This window comes from Corylus avellana, chromosome 11, assembly GCF_965113065.1.
Source record: "Corylus avellana chromosome 11, dhCorAvel1.hap1.2, whole genome shotgun sequence".
Lineage (NCBI taxonomy): Eukaryota > Viridiplantae > Streptophyta > Magnoliopsida > Fagales > Betulaceae > Corylus > Corylus avellana.
The window spans coordinates 731,291-748,723 of record NC_142500.1 but is presented as its reverse complement, the minus strand read 5'-3'; the positions used below and the strand labels follow the sequence as shown (position 1 = coordinate 748,723).

General features: G+C 33.3%; 2 protein-coding genes across 2 annotated transcripts; both read left to right on the top strand.

Moving 5' to 3' along the window:
* The first annotated feature begins 1,313 nt into the window (after positions 1-1,313).
* LOC132165506 (transcription factor MYB1) lies at positions 1,314-2,594 on the top strand. The gene is made up of 3 exons (XM_059576103.2): positions 1,314-1,526; positions 1,613-1,740; positions 1,889-2,594. The coding sequence occupies exons 1-3, from the start codon at positions 1,392-1,394 to the stop codon at positions 2,442-2,444; spliced, it is 819 nt and encodes a 272-aa protein (XP_059432086.2). The 5' UTR covers positions 1,314-1,391; the 3' UTR covers positions 2,445-2,594.
* A 6,928-nt stretch (positions 2,595-9,522) lies between these two features.
* Positions 9,523-11,229, top strand: LOC132166606 (transcription factor MYB1). The gene is made up of 2 exons (XM_059577453.2): positions 9,523-10,302; positions 10,396-11,229. Exons 1-2 carry the CDS (start codon positions 10,040-10,042, stop codon positions 11,024-11,026), a joined length of 894 nt encoding a protein of 297 aa, XP_059433436.1. The 5' UTR covers positions 9,523-10,039; the 3' UTR covers positions 11,027-11,229.
* The last annotated feature ends 6,204 nt before the right edge of the window (positions 11,230-17,433 follow it).

Below are 17,433 nucleotides of genomic sequence, written 5' to 3'. Positions count from 1 at the left end.
GCTATCATGCTCTCAACTAATTCTCAATTTATTTTTATATATAAAATACAAAAGTGGGAGACCCATCACCTATATGGAATGATTTGAGATTCTGGTTTTACTTAAAAAATATTAATCGTAACAATGTCTTTTTGTCTACACTATTTCATTTGAAACCATTTTAAAAATAACTTAAAACTAACATCTTTGACCTAAATAACTACACATGCTTCCTAAAACTTTCAATACTAAGTATTATAATTAGAATAAATAATATTTCTATATTGTAAGTTGAGTAATTAAATCTTTATTTTCAAGTTCAATATATATATAACTGTATTTATTTGTGTATAGAGCTTTGATTCCTTAGTTTTAATTAAAGAAATTATTGCCGTCTATATTTTGGTCAAAATTTATACTATGTTAGTTCTTTGTCACCTATCATCTGTTCTTGTTATTAACTTCCATTAATGAATTAAATTTTCTTAATTCTTTCTTAACTTAATAAATTAAAGTTGCTAGGGTTGTGGTTGGTTGTGCATGGATCCCCATTATTGTTCAGTGATAAAAGCTTAATTATTAGTTTTTGTCAAACATTATTTGCATTCCAACGACTCTCAAAGACATGATTTTTTTTTTATTATTATTTTTTAAAATATAAAATATTAGTTATTTTTAGATTTTTTTTATGATATTAATTCAGTTAAATATATATATTTTTGTTGGGTTAGATTAACCATCATCACAAGGTATTGGACTAGTTGCAATCATGAAAGTCTCACACGAAATCATAAAGTCTTACACGAATGCGCACAAGATCGACTCTTGGGCACTCCCCAATTTTTTTTATTTTAGAGAACACAAATATATATATATATATACCACATAATTGTTTTTTTAATATTTTTAAAAGACTTGAAAAGCAATATTAGGGTTAAAGGGCATCGCATTAGTTAATTACAATGGTATTTTAGGCTTTTTTTTTTTAATTAACAGTAGACAAAAACTTGACTTACAGTCAAATTAATTAACTAAATAAATATCTTTAATTTAATCGATCCAGTGTATTTTTCTACTAGAGAAGATCTTGGAGAATCTAGAACTTACTAATTCAAGTAGAATTGCTGTGAGGAATAAAATTAATTATAGATGTGAAATTAAAGCATAAACTATTACCATGGACCACTGCACATAGGCAACAAAAAGTTTTTGTTACGTTGAATAGTCAGAGAGGACAAAATCATTGAAACACATGTGCCAATTTTGTGTACAGATGAATATATGGAAATTATTATTTGACAATAAATGGTGCTATATAAGTATGGCTCTCCCACACCCAATTAAGGGAGCATTCAATTGATAGAGCTAGGCTTTGATCAACCACAGATTCTTCAGAGAATAGCTAGTCCCAAATGGGTAGAAGCCCTTGCTGTGCTAAGGAGGGCTTGAATAGAGGTGCTTGGACTGCTCAAGAAGACAAAATTCTTTCAGAATACATCAGAGTTTATGGAGAAGGAAAATGGAGAAACATTCCCAAAAGAGCAGGAAATTAATTTACCATCTCTCTCTCTTTCTCTCTTGCTTATAAGTAAAAATGGTGCATGGCTTCATTTCTTTCCTTTTTTCTGCAGGATTGAAGAGGTGTGGGAAGAGCTGCAGGCTTCGCTGGTTGAATTATCTGAGACCAGACATTAAGAGAGGAAACATATCACCGGACGAGGAAGAGCTAATCATAAGGCTTCACAAGCTCTTGGGGAACAGGTTTTTGTCTTGTCCCTCTCTCACTCTCTAAAAAAAAAAAAAAAAAATTCTTAAACATATATTGAGGCACTTAGAGTTAAGCAGAGGTCGGTTCTTATCCGTTTAAGATTTTGAGATAAGTATGAATTAAAGATTTTGATCTTTTTAGATGGTCGCTGATAGCGGGAAGGCTTCCAGGGCGAACAGACAATGAAATAAAAAACTACTGGAACACAAATCTAGGCAGAAAAGTTGAAGATCCCAAGCTTTCAAATCACCAGTCTGGTAAGAAAATTTTGAAGAAGCCCAAGATCAACCCATCAGCAGCATCCAAGATGGATTTGCTTGTGGCTCGGCCTAAAGCAATTAAATGCTCTAAAGTTGTCATCACACAGCAGCCTTACTGTAAAGAATCAGGGCCGTCCGTGGATGGTGATCATAATCCCCTCGACAATTCGTTTGGTAGCAGAGAAAATAAGCAAACACCGGACTTCGTGGTGGATTTCAATATGTCGGAACTTTGCTTTCCTGATCTTCTCAGCTCCTGCTTTCCTGATCATCATAATGACAATGAAATATCTCCCTCTTCGGAACAATCCTTAAAGTTTTCCTATGAAATGATGCACGATTGGAACATCACCAATCGTGTTCAACCCAATGTTCTTCTCGACATCCACTCTCTGGCTTCATTTCTTGACTCTGAAGGGGAATGGCAGGCAGAATAGTTTAGAAAAATATAAAAATTAAGAAATAAATCTATTAATGTTATTATGACAGTGACTGTCTTTAGCTGCTCCTCACCTAGCTAGTAAAGTTTCATGTAAATAATTTCGGAGACTTTATAAAAATATAACTTAGTGCTGTATTTCCTTGGTGGTGATGTTAGCCCACTATTAAATAAATAATTTTTTTTTTTTCTTAAAAAGCACAAATAGTTGTACTTGGTGTGTGGCTAGTGTGGAGGTAGAGTGGCGTAAAGAAGAAGAACTTTTCTTTTGTCCAGTGTGGAGGTAGAGTGGTGTAAAGAAGAACTTTTCTTTTGTCCTCTTTGTGAAAACTTTTGTAAATGTATTTTGGTTCAACTTAACCAACACATGCAGAGTATTGCATTAATATTTATATTCTCTATACGTACAATTAGATTTTCTCAAGTATGTTATTATACAATTGTCATATAAATGAAATGACATAACAGTGAAAATTAACTTTTATATTTGTAAGTTTACCATAACAAATTATTGAAAATTTTTCATTTTAAAATGCTTGTTGGAGAACGAAAACAACATATAATAGCTAGCTTTAACTTAAAACACCTGTTTGAAGGCCCTTCTAAGATGCTCTTGGCCAGCTGTTTGGAATTGTGTTAAGGGAAGTCAAAGATATTTTTAATACCTAGAAAGTTGTGCCAAATAAAATGCTCGCATTTTGGTAAAAAATCTCAAAAGTGCTTTTGACCATTTTTAGAGTAACTTCCCAAAAAATCAAAACATACTTTTTGGGAAAAGCATAAAATTGAAGTTTTTTTCTTTCTAAAAAACTCTTTTTGACCTTAAAAACCATATTCCCCGCCTTATCAAACATACTCTAAATAGTATTACTCAAATGAAAATTACATTTTACCATCAACGGTGGTGGTTCAAATGGCCAAAGAAAATTTTCAAGTGATCAGGGCATGTACTAGGGCGTGAGTTCGAATCTCCGTAATGGAGAATCTCTACATATGCCAGATTAGTATTAGTCGCCTTGGATACCCATTGATGCCCTGGTGGGGCTGGGTCAGACTATGGCTCAGTCGGACTTAAGGGAGCGCCTGCGGTTCCTATCGTCTAGGCGTCTTATGTGCGGCTCCCAGCAAGTAGGTGTTACTATGGTTACGCCTAGGTAGAATAGCCACAATTGGTCTCCCCGACCTACTTTTTTGCTCATTAAAAAAAAAAAAAAAAAAAAAAATTACATTTTGAAATTCAAATTTCAATCTGAGTTGTAGTAGACACGTTATCTGCAGAATTTGGTGGTTCAGAATTCTCTGTTGCATGACGACTTTCGATCGGGACTTGCAAATTTCAATTTCTGCTGTCTTTTTTTCAATTGCTGCTGCCTGATTCAACACATGTTGGTTAACACTTTGTGAGGCACTTGTTAAGTCGTTATATGTCCAGCTACCATATTTGACCCTTTCCTCTTATTGATTTTTTCCTTTGAAAATAATAAATAGTCTTTTTTTTTTCTTCTTCATCTTTTTGCCTATTCAGAAATTTTAAGTTACCGTAACGTAACGACATAAATTTACTTCAAATTAGGTTAAAAGAATATTCTTCAGTGTATAAAATTATTATGCATGTGTCATTTAAAAATTATGTATTTCTCATGTATCAAGCTAAACATACTAGTTTTATACACCGAATTGAAAAGATTTTTCCAACTTCTGTCCTTGCTGTAAATAAGGGGAGAATATCCCGTCCTTGTCATTAAGAATATTAATCAAAAAAAAAAAAAAATGATGGATTTCGTTAGAAGAGAAGACAAATAAAGGACATCTCTGTTTCTTAACATATTTTGGAAAGTGTTGTTCTTTTTTTGATTGGAAAAAGCATTTTGATGTAATGTAATGGTAAAATTAATTTTTGCATTTTTCGGAATGTTTTGTGTTTAGGTTGATGGTTAATCACTAATCCCACTATTTAAATTAGAGAAAACCTTTTATCATGATCATCCTGATAATATCCCTTTTATTGCCCTCAAAATACATTAAATTTTAGGGTGACAAAATCCCTAAAGAGTTAACCTTCCACCTTTAGGTTTTAGTTTTGAATCCAAAAATGAGTTTTGAGGCATTAGAAACGGGTTTTGGGGCATTAGAAACGGGTTTTAAGGCATTAGAAACGGGTTTTGATGCATTAAAAATGAGTTTTGAGGCGGGTCATGGCCGACGGGATTTGAGGCGTTCACTACCGCATGGGTCTCACCGAACCCACATCGTGGGTCTTATCGGCTACAAGTTTTTTTTTTTTTTCTTGATTTGGTGTGATTGTTCCCACTTTTATTTTTTGCATTTTTTTTAAATTAATGATATGTCACATTGTAGTTGGAGGCTTCAAAAGGGGTGTGATTAGGATGAACTTGATAGTAGGGGCTCTCTTTAAATTAATATCTTTGAATCGAGACATATAGTTTGAGATCGGAAAAAATATTTTTCAACCTTCATTTTAGATATGGCTTGGATCCAGTTGGGACACGTATCTCTTTTATATATATATATATATATATATATATATTCAACTAATCTAATTCTAATTGAAACTCTACCTATCAAATTGGTATTAGGTTTTAAACGAAAGCATTAATTGGTGGACTTTTACTCTCTTTGTCGATTGTGAGTGATTTTTGTTAATGAGCAGGCAGATCTCATCGACATCATTCAAGTTTTGTCTTGTGGTCATGAAAGATGATGATGATGATGATGATATTTTAGCTTCAATTCCTGGCTCTAAAATTTGTTACTTTGGGATTGGAAGTGAGTTTCCACGGTTAAGAAAAGTGAGTTTAGACTTTTCAAACCAATAATTATACTTATTTGACATTGGATGACAAAACCGCTAATGGATTGAAATGCAAATTAATCATCCTTTGAAAAACTTGCTGCTAAATTTCAATAATTCATATATCACCCGTAAATTGTGCATATATATTGAAGAATTATATATATATATATATATATATATATATATATATATATATTCTCATCTCACATTTATTTTATTGGGTTAGTGTAACCGTGTTCCTCAGCTTTTTGATTAACTTTTGTCTAAAAATAAATAAAACAAAAAATAATAATGTTATACACTATACAACTATTTTACTATGTGGTATGTAGGATTTTTTTTTTGAAAAAAAAAATGCTAATGGCCCAATAAAATAGAAGTGAGATGGAATATATTATTTAACATTTTTCTTTAAATAATATAGTAACATATTTATTGATTTCATATATATATATATATATATATATATATGAAACCAATAAATTTTAAATTATACCATAGTCATTTAAAATGGAGAGTACCTTGATTCCTTGAAGGGGGGCATTTTGTCAATATGTCAACCCTAGGGAGAATTTAATTGCACGAGCCTAGCTAGTGGACCATTTCGTAAATTAAAGGCCATTTATTTTCCCTAGCAAACCATTTTCCACTGTTGCTCCTTTTTGAAGCAAAAAGCATACCACCCAACTTTCAACAGCAAAAGAAGGGAAGGTGGGAGAGATTATACTCTCTCTCTCTCTCTCTCTCTCTCTCTCTCGCTCTCGCTCTCTCTCGTTGTTTAGATTTGCGATTTTAAAAAGTATAATTTAAAAATATAAAATTTGAAAACGTGATTTTCAACAATGCAATTAAGTATTTGGTAAAAGAAAAAAAAAAATCATGTTTTAACCTTTAAAATTGTAGTTTAGTCTTAAAATTTTTTTTTTCTTCAAAGAATGATCAATGACAAGCTTAATGGTGATTTTAATAGCCACATCAGTCTTAGTAAGACACAAGTAGATTACCTAGAATTACTCTGCAAATAACACTACTTATTTTATTTACCCTCCACTATAATCCTCCATGCTTGCAAAAGGCCGTGCCGCGTAGTAGGGTGGCTACTAGCTAGCTGCATCCCTTGCCCACCTTTCATGGGGTTGATCTATATTTATGCACATTTGTTATTTTGTTAGTGTTTTTTAAAGGGGTAAAGTTATCATTTTAATTTTTTGAACAATTTTACTCCTCTAAAATACACTAATCAAAAACTCTCTATTTCAAATGAAATGAAAATGATATTTTTCATGTGCTCGCCTCAATTGGGATAGAGCTAGCTTAACACCTTATTTAATTACTATTTTGTTGCTACGTACACCAAATACCGGCCAATTCGCCTTTTACTATATGAGTGATTAATAAATATTGTTGGACCAAAACTCACAAGTTATAATTTTTTTGGGGGGTGGCAAAAGTGGGATAAATGTGAAAGAAACTATCAGCAGAGATAAAAATACATAAGTCAATGTGGACCCCATAAATCTAATGGTTGATGATAAGAGAATATGAGTCAAATATAGGAAACTTGTTGACCCCTATCATTTCATTTCTCTATGAGAAATACTAAAATCTAATTAAAACTCTATATTTTGTCCAGAAAAATCCATGTGACAAGATGCCACATCATCTTTTTATGGAGGGAAAAAAGACAACAAAAAGAAGATGGTGTGGCATCTTGCCACATGGACTTTTATGGGTAAAATATGAAGTTTTTATTATATTCTAGCATATCTCTTTCTCTATATATAATAGAAAGGGATATGTTAGGTGTTCTTCTAGTATTCTCTTGGTATCCTCCCAACTGTGATGTGGCTTTTAAAATTATCATTGAATTTGAGATTATTATTATTGACTTTTAATCTATTGGTGATTTTAAAAGCCACATCACAGTTGGGAGGACACTAAGAAAATACTAAAAAAACACCTAGCATTTCCGTAATAGAAACGTATGGTCACGAATTTATTTATTTTCTTAACAAATATTGAATAAGCGACATATATATATATATATACACTTGCAATAGAACATGTGCGTGTTCAAATTAAGGCAACAGTAATTAGGCATTGTCGGTTACCATATATTTTGAAAATTGGAACAACTATCACCACGGGCCATAATATAATTTTGCAGGTTTTTTTTTTTTTTTTTTATCAATATACAAATTCCTTCTCAAAATTATTTTTGCTCAGATTGTGACATAGTGGGAAATTAAGGAGATAGGTAGCTAACAGTTAGGTAAAACACGTGAAGTGGTAAAGCGACTATATAATAGAATCTCTGTAATAAGTCCAAACGACAAGTAGGCTGGTGGAAAATCAAGCTTACTTACAAGGGATGTAACTGGGGGTTTTATATGGTCCTCATATGACACGATTCCTTTAAGAGTTTTGGCTTCTTTTGTTTATAATAATCACAGTATACGGATTTGACGAAAAGAGAGGATCCACTTTAGGTGTTGACCCTATACATCAGTACTATCACCATATGCCATGATTCAAACAAAAATATCAACCATATAGTATAAACAAAAATACCACAAGCCCAATATTTGGGCATGTTCTCTGATGCATCGACCTGCATTAATAGGCCCACTTTGCCATTTTAGTCACGGCTACGTATGTATGTACGTACGTAATCGGGTTTGTACTTAATTAATTTATACAATTAGAATTTCGTTTTTTTTTTCTTTTTCTTTTTTTTTTCTCTTTTACTTTTTCCTTTGCATACATATACGTTTGGTGGGGATGGACAATTTAGTTTTATCACCTCATCCTCAAAGAAAGATGTAAACCGGCGTCGTCTAATGAATTATAATGAACCAAAAGGAAAAGCCCGGTGTACGTGAGTGATGACATGCATGGAGGCATCTCATCATCATCATCAGTCATCATGACTTCTTCCTCCTTCGTACATGAAATTATAATTCTCGATCTGTCTGCAAGTGCGGTGTCTTCTTAATTTGGAGCCGGGCGCTGTGGCCTGGCCTCCACACATCATGTGCGCGGGCCCAAAATGTTACTTAATCTTTTGAAATCATTATTAGCTCCAACAAAACATGTCACATGTTTTATATATATATATTATTTTTTTTAAGGTTGTGGGATTGTGGGCTAGCAAGCACACATAACCAAAGTTGATCGATCATCATAACCTACATGTACAATCAGGTAATTAATTAAATGAGACTTTTGTTGGTCTTTATTTCAAAACTTTGTCATGCTTTATTATGAAATATTCTCTAAACACTTTATTGGCTTAAGAATAAGAGTTTGTCGGCCTACGGCAAGCTCCCCTATTTTACAGGTATTTCCAATCGATTGATATCCCGGCATTAGTAAAAGAGGTGGTATGGGTTTTTTCTCTTTTATCTTAATTTTTGTGAGGTTAGAGATAGAGTATATATATGAAGGAGATCTTTTTGAGATATTTGTGAAGAGTTTTTAACTTTTAAGAAAAGAAATAAGGAATATTTTAAAATATTTGACACTATCTGTCAAGAGTTAATTTCTCACGTTTAAGGGACCAAGGTCCCCCGCTCCCCCGTCCCCTTTCACGTAGCCGTGCAAGTTGTGAGCTTTTTGTTTTTCTTGATGTCCAAACTCCATAGAAAGAAATTAAAAAAAAAAAAAAAGAACATGCCATTTAGGGGCAACAAAGGCAAATTACGTCCTTGACTGCAAAACAGATATATGGGCCATACACGTAGAGAGAGATGCGATGAAAAATTAAAATTCGTCAGCAACACTACGTACTTTGTCTCAAATTAAGATGTTGCTGCTGGGTACCTCTCATTCACACACACACACACGGTCTTGGCCGAAGCATAATTGTCGTTGTTTTCAGACACAGATAGAGAGAGAGAGAGAGAAGCATATAAAAGTTGCTGGCCTGCTACAACCAACTTTCAAAGGTCGTGGGAGAAAGTTAGTTCGAGATAAGATGCAATAATTGATGGCCGCCTAGCTACTATAGTGCTGATGGGTATGGAGATTTAATTTCTACACTTCTCTGCTAAAACACACCGTCCACTACTTCTCCCTCAATACCTGTGATCTATATAATTCTACACCTCTATATATATATATATATACAAGTAGATAATATATACTTATCACAAGAAGTGAAAAAACATGTTATTGGTCTTTTTTTTTTTTTTTTTTCATTTCTGTGTTTGTTTCTGCTACTGATTATTGAGTAGTGAGTATGGAAGTATATTTTCCCCCACCTCGGGTAATTTCTTGCATGATTTTCTAGAAGCAAGTAGTTTTTCTCTTGTGTGTATATATATATTAATTGGTCAGGACCATAAATAGGGAATTATCACAACAAATGGAAGAAAATTACATCTCCAGACTCCAATCTATTACTGTTTTGCATGAACAAATGAACCCGGCCAGATGATCAAGTAAAACTAGCCCTCCTGCATGTAAATTTTTTTTTTTTTTCCTAACATTTTTAAGGAATTAATCTAGCAATTAATTATTCAACAAAAAAAATTAGGTTGCTTAAATGGGATAGGACCACACGGCACGAGACAGATGGAAATATTACACACGTTGATTCAAAAGAGAGAGCCCCACCCCATGCGCAGACTTGTAATTTAAGATTTATGAATATATAATTAAGAAGCTATAAGAATCGGGATCTCCTAGACCAGAGGAGAAAATATTGAATCAAAGAAACACAATCCTATCAAGACTGAGAGACAGAGAGGAGACAGGGTCGAGAGAAAGACAGACAAATGGGAAGAAGCCCTTGTTGTTCTAAGGAGGGCTTGAACAGAGGAGCATGGACTGCTCAAGAAGACAAGATTCTCTCAGAATACATTACAGTCCATGGGGAAGGAAAATGGAGAAATTTACCCAAAAGAGCAGGTCTGAAAAGATGTGGTAAGAGCTGCAGGCTTCGCTGGCTCAATTATCTGAGACCAGACATTAAGAGAGGTAACATCTCACCCGACGAGGAAGAACTCATCATTAGGCTTCACAAGCTCTTGGGGAACAGGTTTAATAACTGATTTTTACCGTCACGTAATCAAATTATGTTGCGCGTTTGAGATTATTTAATAATGTTTTATCTTTTTTGGTCTTTTTTTAGATGGTCTCTAATAGCCGGGAGGCTTCCAGGGCGAACAGACAATGAAATAAAGAACTATTGGAATACAAATCTAGGAAGAAGAGTTGAAGAGCGACGAAGCACTACAGCTCAAACTTCTTCTAAGCATTCAAGCCACTCCAATGAAAAGAACTCGAAGCCACGTGCACAGGCCACCAGAGTGTCATCGTCGCCGGCAAACATGGCGCCGTATGCGATCCGGACCAAGGCATTCAGGTGCTCCAAGGTGCTTATCACCCCACACTCACAGCCAAACACCTGCGAGTATTCTGAAGCCAAAGTAGGGCCAGCAGGGCACCCATTAATGGACGTTCATAATTATCCCACAAATTATAAGCCCTCTACAGGCGATGAGCTTTTGTCGCTTCCTTGTGGAGAAGACAATAATATTCCCTCGTCGGATTTCATGATGAATTTCAACGTGGGAGACATCTGCTTGTCGGATCTTCTCAACTCAGACTTTTCAGATATGTGTGACTTCAATTACGGGGACGATCATATTAGTAATGAGAAAATGCTGCAAGATTGGAGTAGTGTCAGCAATGGCGTTCAAACCAATTTCCAGTCTTTCCCTTCACTTCTTGATTCTGGAGAGCAATGGCTGGGAGAATGATCGATTGAGTCAAATATCTGTTCATATCAATAAAAATAGTAGCAGTTTAATTAGTTCTAGCTTAATTTTGATCACCTCATTACACTGTAACATTTTATGGCTTCCATTTTTCAGTGACTCTGTAAGTGAGTGTACCAATAATTACTACTGTATTCTAATTCTCATCTGCTGATGTTCTATATATATATATATATATATATATATATATATATATATATACAGCGCTAATTATTAAACAAACAGTGGATTAGAATTCCTACAGTTTTTTTTACCTAAATTTTTGTCTTGTTGTGATTATTTGTTTTGCGTTATTCTTATTTTTTTCCAAGTTCTAAAAAAAAATGACAGATTTTCTACACATAAACAAATGATCATGAGAGATCCTTGTCCACAAATAACTCTATCTGACCCCATTTTGTCCCCGCACTCAACTTAATTTTACTTTCCCTTTAAAGAAAAGCTTACGTTTCATCTCCGCATTGTACTCATCAGAACCTTCCCCATTGGACTTTATAAACCTGCAGCTACGTACGCGCATACTGTGCATCAGAATCAGGTCCTTAATTTATAGACTATATTATATTTATATATATATTCACAATGAAATAATATCTACACTATTAAATCTAACCTGAGTTATAACATGATCATGATTTCTCTGGACTTTTGCTTGAAATGAAAACAATCCTAATGCATATATAATTTACTTTAATCAATTAATGACAAAAATTAATCCTTCACAATAAATAGTTGAATAAGTGTAGGATGACAATTTATGAATCCAATAAAAGCCCTATGGCCTACAGTACTATAAATTGCATGTTTCTACGGGTTAATGTATAAGAAAGATATAAAAAAGTTGGTGTAAATGAGTTTTTGTGATTTTTTTTTTTAAAAAAAAAAAAAAATTCCCATATATAGGAAACAGATCGAAGGCTTCACGAGTAAGCTTCTCATTCAAAGTTCTCGAGCCCAAACCAAAAGGCATTGTTTGGCGCAACTCGTTCCCCTTCCCTCGGCACTATTCACGCTTTATTTTCTCAAAAAAAATTAAATTAAAATATTTTCATTCTTTTCTTACTTGTTATATCACATTATTCAAATAAAAAAAAAATTACTATGAAACAAAATTTTTACTTTTCCCTAAGAAAAAAAAAAAATTCAAAACTACATACTACATCATCCATGTCAACCACAATAAAAGATAAAAAAAAATTTTGCCAACCACACCCAATTAGATGAATGGTGTCATTTCAATCCAAAAGTGGAATAGCGAAAGGGATATATCACTGTCCATGTCACTTTTCGGTAGTACTTCCAGATCTTTCATTTGTTGGGACCAAAAATATTATAACATAATTATGAGAGAAAATAATGATTTGCTAAAATAAGCTTCCAGGGCTCCACGCAGGTAGGGGTATAACCGTATAAACAAGTAGAAGTTGAGTAGGTATGCTTGCTCAAGCTTCGCTTGCCAGGGTGTATATCTTATTTGAGCTCAAGCTCAAATATTTGTGCCGTACTCGAGCTTGAGCTCAGCTTGTATCGAATTATTTAAATTGTGTTTAAATATAAAAAAAAAATTCAAAGAAATAGAATAAACAAAATTTATTAATGATACGACCATCAAATGTATTATTAAATATATGGTAAAGTCCTTTTTCAAACTATTATCCTAATAACAATCTTCCCTCCAAAAAAATTATCAATTGTGACAATGTAACCTCCAAACCACCAAAACAATGTACTCCTAATGCTAATAAAATGACACAATTACCCTTACTAAAATAAAAACAAAATACTAAAACTTATAAAAAATAAAACTAAACCAGGAGTGCCGGACCACCCCTAGGTAACTGAGGATGGTCCGACCACCCCCTTGGCCCATATGCCATCGCCATTTTGGCCATTTGGTCGGCCACCCCCAAACCCAAATGGGGGTGGTTTTTGGGGGGTCAAGGGGGTGGCTGGCCACCTCCATTTGGCCCGAGCCACCCCCATTTTCAACCATACTCAACCACCCCCTTAGCCCAAATACCACCCCCAAACCCTTTGAGGATGATTTCGACCACCCCCATTTGGGGCAAGGGGGGAGGCCGGCCACCCCCATTCCGGCCGTTGGCCAAATGGTCACTCCCAAACTTTTTTAATATTTTAATATTTTTTTCAAATTTTAAGGGATATGTTTGTCTTATTGAAAATTTTATAGGGGTAATTGTGTCATTTTACTAGCATTGAGAGGTATATTGTCACTGTTTTGGTAGTTTGTAGTGTAAATTGTCGCAATTGATAGTTTTAGGGGGAGATTGTCATTGGGGTGATAGTTTGAGAGGGTTAAGAGGACTTTACCCTTAAATATAATTTGGGATTTCTTTAATGTTTTAAATTTTTTTTTTAAGAAAAAAAAAATCTTTATTTTTAATTAGGTATATGAACACGTGTTAATTTCTTAATGATATTATCGTGACTTTTCGTCAAATTTTGAACAAAATTTAGACAGAAATATTTTCGTTTTTATGTAAACCCGAAGTACCTCTTATAAGAAAAGCTAAACCGTAAAAAAATAAAAAAAAAATAAAAAAAAATTACTAAACCTCGTAAAGCAAAAATATATTTAACCCTTTTAAGTTTACTTATCCAAACAAAGGGGCACGCTCTCGAATAGGTAATTTTCATAAAAGCTATTTATTGTCCATCAATTTGGGAGCAAAATTGGTGTTATTTTATCCCACAATTATTACTTTTATTTATTTTTTAACTCATAATTGCTTATTCTCAAAAAAAAAAAAACTCATAATTGGTTATACCCTTTTGGATGATATCATTGAATCTACATGATTTGTCTGTTTCTCTCCATGCATTTAGTCAGAGGTGCAATGCCATGTGGGCATCGCATGGTCGATGTCAACATTTCTTGCTATTATTTATTTGCACAACTCGGGTCCCAAATCCAAAATTCACGGTGCTCCGTTCAACGGGCCCGTTCTTGGTCATAAAAATCAGGTGTCCCTCTCTCCACTGGATGGACCTACTCATGCCCGCGTTATTCGTCATTTAACCCACAAAGTCAATACTCCTGGGTCAAGCTATTTAAATACTCATCTCCGAGAGCCCACTCTTTTATTTATGGAATATACTGCCAGTGGGACCCGTGCGGCCGTGCCACCTCAATTTTCGTGATTGGCTCGAGCAACAGCAAGCCTAACTCCGATCCCACGAATTACGTGAATAACAAGGCTCTTTGTTCTATACAAGGATTTTCAGCAACTTTCTTTTTTTAATTATTAGCAATTTGAGTATTATTATATTTGAGAGAGCCGATTTAAAACTTACATATTTGTGGATTTATTCAAGTTATTTAAAATTTATTTGGATAAATAAGTTTCTTTCACAATATATTAACAATTTAGGCAAAAAAACTGTAAGAGATATTAATCATTTTGTCTTAATAGAGTTCAAAAAATGAGTAATCCATATAGAGAAAGTGGATGGCTCATGGGTGCTAACTGCAACGTCTCACATTGCTTACTCGTTAGTTTAAACTGGTTAGAAAGAAGTTTCTGTCCATTTTAAGATAATAATACATATGTGGCTAGTACTTTACTCATCAGTGCTATATCCCGTATTACTTACTTACTAAATGAAACTAGGTTATTGTGTGTTTTTTTTTTTTAAGTAAATGACATGAAAATGCACATAAGACACATGTACATCAACCCATCTGAAGTTTGCTTGATAAACAAGTATAAAGAATAACATTTCTCGCCCGAATAAGAAATTCATCTGTCCGAAGAAGTTAGTCAAATAAAAAAAGAGTAAATCTAAAAACTTAACTCTTATACAACTGGATTGATGTAAAGTGTCCCATAAATCATTGAATTTATAAGACTTTTTAATAAAAGTTGATCCAATAATTTATTAGCACTCCATATTAACCCGAGGCACCCTCTTAGTGCCATATTAACCTTCTCACTGTTGGTCTTTGTTTCACATTATAGATATTTAAAACCTTCTCAATGTTGGTCTTTGTCTCACATTATAAATATTATTTAATTTTGTCAAGTCAATCGTTGTTTTGGCCCCAAAAAAAACCTTTACACATCTCCATTACGTTCAAGAAATGATTATAAATATAAAATAGTGAAGGAGAAAAATGTATCCAAAATATTATTAATTAACTCATTCGTAGTCCTATTTTTTTATATTAATTTAAAATATGAATTATTTAACCCAACTATGTCATTCTCGTAGTTATAAAATGGGCTGTACGCAAAAGATTATTAGGAGTTATGTTTGATTATTAATTAAGATTTAAGACGGGCATGAGAAGAGAATAATAATTATATATTAATTATCGTGATCTTTTTGCTTAACCTAATAAAGTCTAAGATTTTGGTCAAAAAAATAAATAAATAAAGTCTAAGATTTGGTCCATGCTGACGTTAATTAGATCCTCTTCATTTCATTTGAACCGGATAATATCCAGTTAATTATAGTGGAGGAGTATTTTTGTCCCATCAAAAAGTGAAAAGACAAAAATACCCCTCTACTTACTGACGAGACCTTTGTTAACTCTTAATTATTGCCCACAAAATTCCAGCCAGATCTTGATGTACCCTTTATAATTATTTTCTCCATAATTTGAGGCCTTCAAGGCTACTACTCCATTATATATGTTGCTAATTTTCACTTGAAAAGGTTGGTAATTCAAAATAAGAGAAATTTTATTTGTTTAATTTAGTATATTAAATTAACATCTATTCTTAAAACACGTAATTTTTAAATGTATTTTTAAAAATATATGTAATAATTATGTGTTCTATTAAGAAAGAATGCATGAAAAAAATTACATAAAAACATATGTAATTTAATAGACAAAATTAAAAGTTTTTTTTTTTTTTTTAACTCAATTTAGAGAAAAACTTGTTTGATAACACTTTTTTCTTTCTTCCTTTCGTGTTTTATTTTCAAACAACTCAAAATATAAAACACCGAAAACTATTTTCATTTTTATATCACATCGATCAAAACATTAAAAAAAACAAAACAAAAAAAGCAAAAAATATCATTAAAATGCATTAACAATCGGAGCTGTACATTGGATGACAATGTTTAATTATTTGGGATTACTTTACATTAGATCTTGTCGGCAAAGGCTCCTTCCACATAATTAAAAAAGTTGGGAAAGGTTATAAATGCAAATTATTTAATGAAATGAAAGGGCCATACAGTAAAAAAAAAAAACAAAGAGACTGATTAAATATTAATATAAAGAAAAGCAGAGGGGGACAATATCAAACAGCTATAAATTGTGGCACTCAAATTAATTAAACGGCTTAGTGGAGTAGGTAGTATCTCTAAATTGTTAACCTCCAAGCTTTAAGACATTATGTCACAAGGCATTTAAGATTAATAATTTGTTTACAAACTAATAATATCAATGAAAACACACGTCAGAATTTTCTGACGTGTTGCCTACTCACACGTCAGGAAATTTTTTTTCCTGACACCTACGTTTCTGACACTCGACACGCGTCAGAAACGACCCGTCAGAAAAATTTTCTGACGTGTCGGACACTATAACACGTCAGAAAACTCCTGTCATTAAAAAATGATTTTTTTGTAGTGGCACTATAAACGACAATTGTTGTTAATTAATTAGTATCCGCCGAAACTTTTCAACTACTACCACTCACGGCGGTTGAGAATCTCTCACACAACAAAGCCCATTTCCCACTATTTTCCCTGTAACTCCAACAGCATGCTGTCGGCTGAGTTAAGCAAAACAAAACACTAATCACTTCTAAACATTAATTAGTCAAAATTAATGGAACCCCACATACGTATAGCTTTCTGCCAGAAGACTCTTGTGTCTGGGCAGGTGGTATGTCAAAATCAATCAAATTTTTATTTACAAGTTCTATTGTTACTAATCACTTTGAACCATTATAATTGGTAAGTTATTTTGTCGGTTTATCCTCCGCTCGATCATCGAATCTAAAATAATTAACGGGTGATATTATAAGTAGTTAATATCGTCCTAAAAAACTTACATTAGTTTTTTTCTTTGCTCCAAACGAGCTGCAGACGAGCTTATGGCATACTGAAAAATAGTCAGAGTAGACATAATGTGTGTAAAATATTATTAGTTAACGTGAGTGGGACAGAAGACTACTGTAGGGATCCGATCATTATAATTTATTATCATATATGAAGTATGAATTATTTAGCCCAACTATATACATCAGCCTCGTGGTTGTAAGTGGGCTGTACGCAAAAGATAAGATTATTAGGGGTTACGTTTGATTAATAATAATAATATCTTAATTGTCGTAATCTTTGTGCTTAACCTAATAAAGCCTAAGATTTGGTCCATGCTAGCTGACGACGCCTCTCTCTGTTAACTC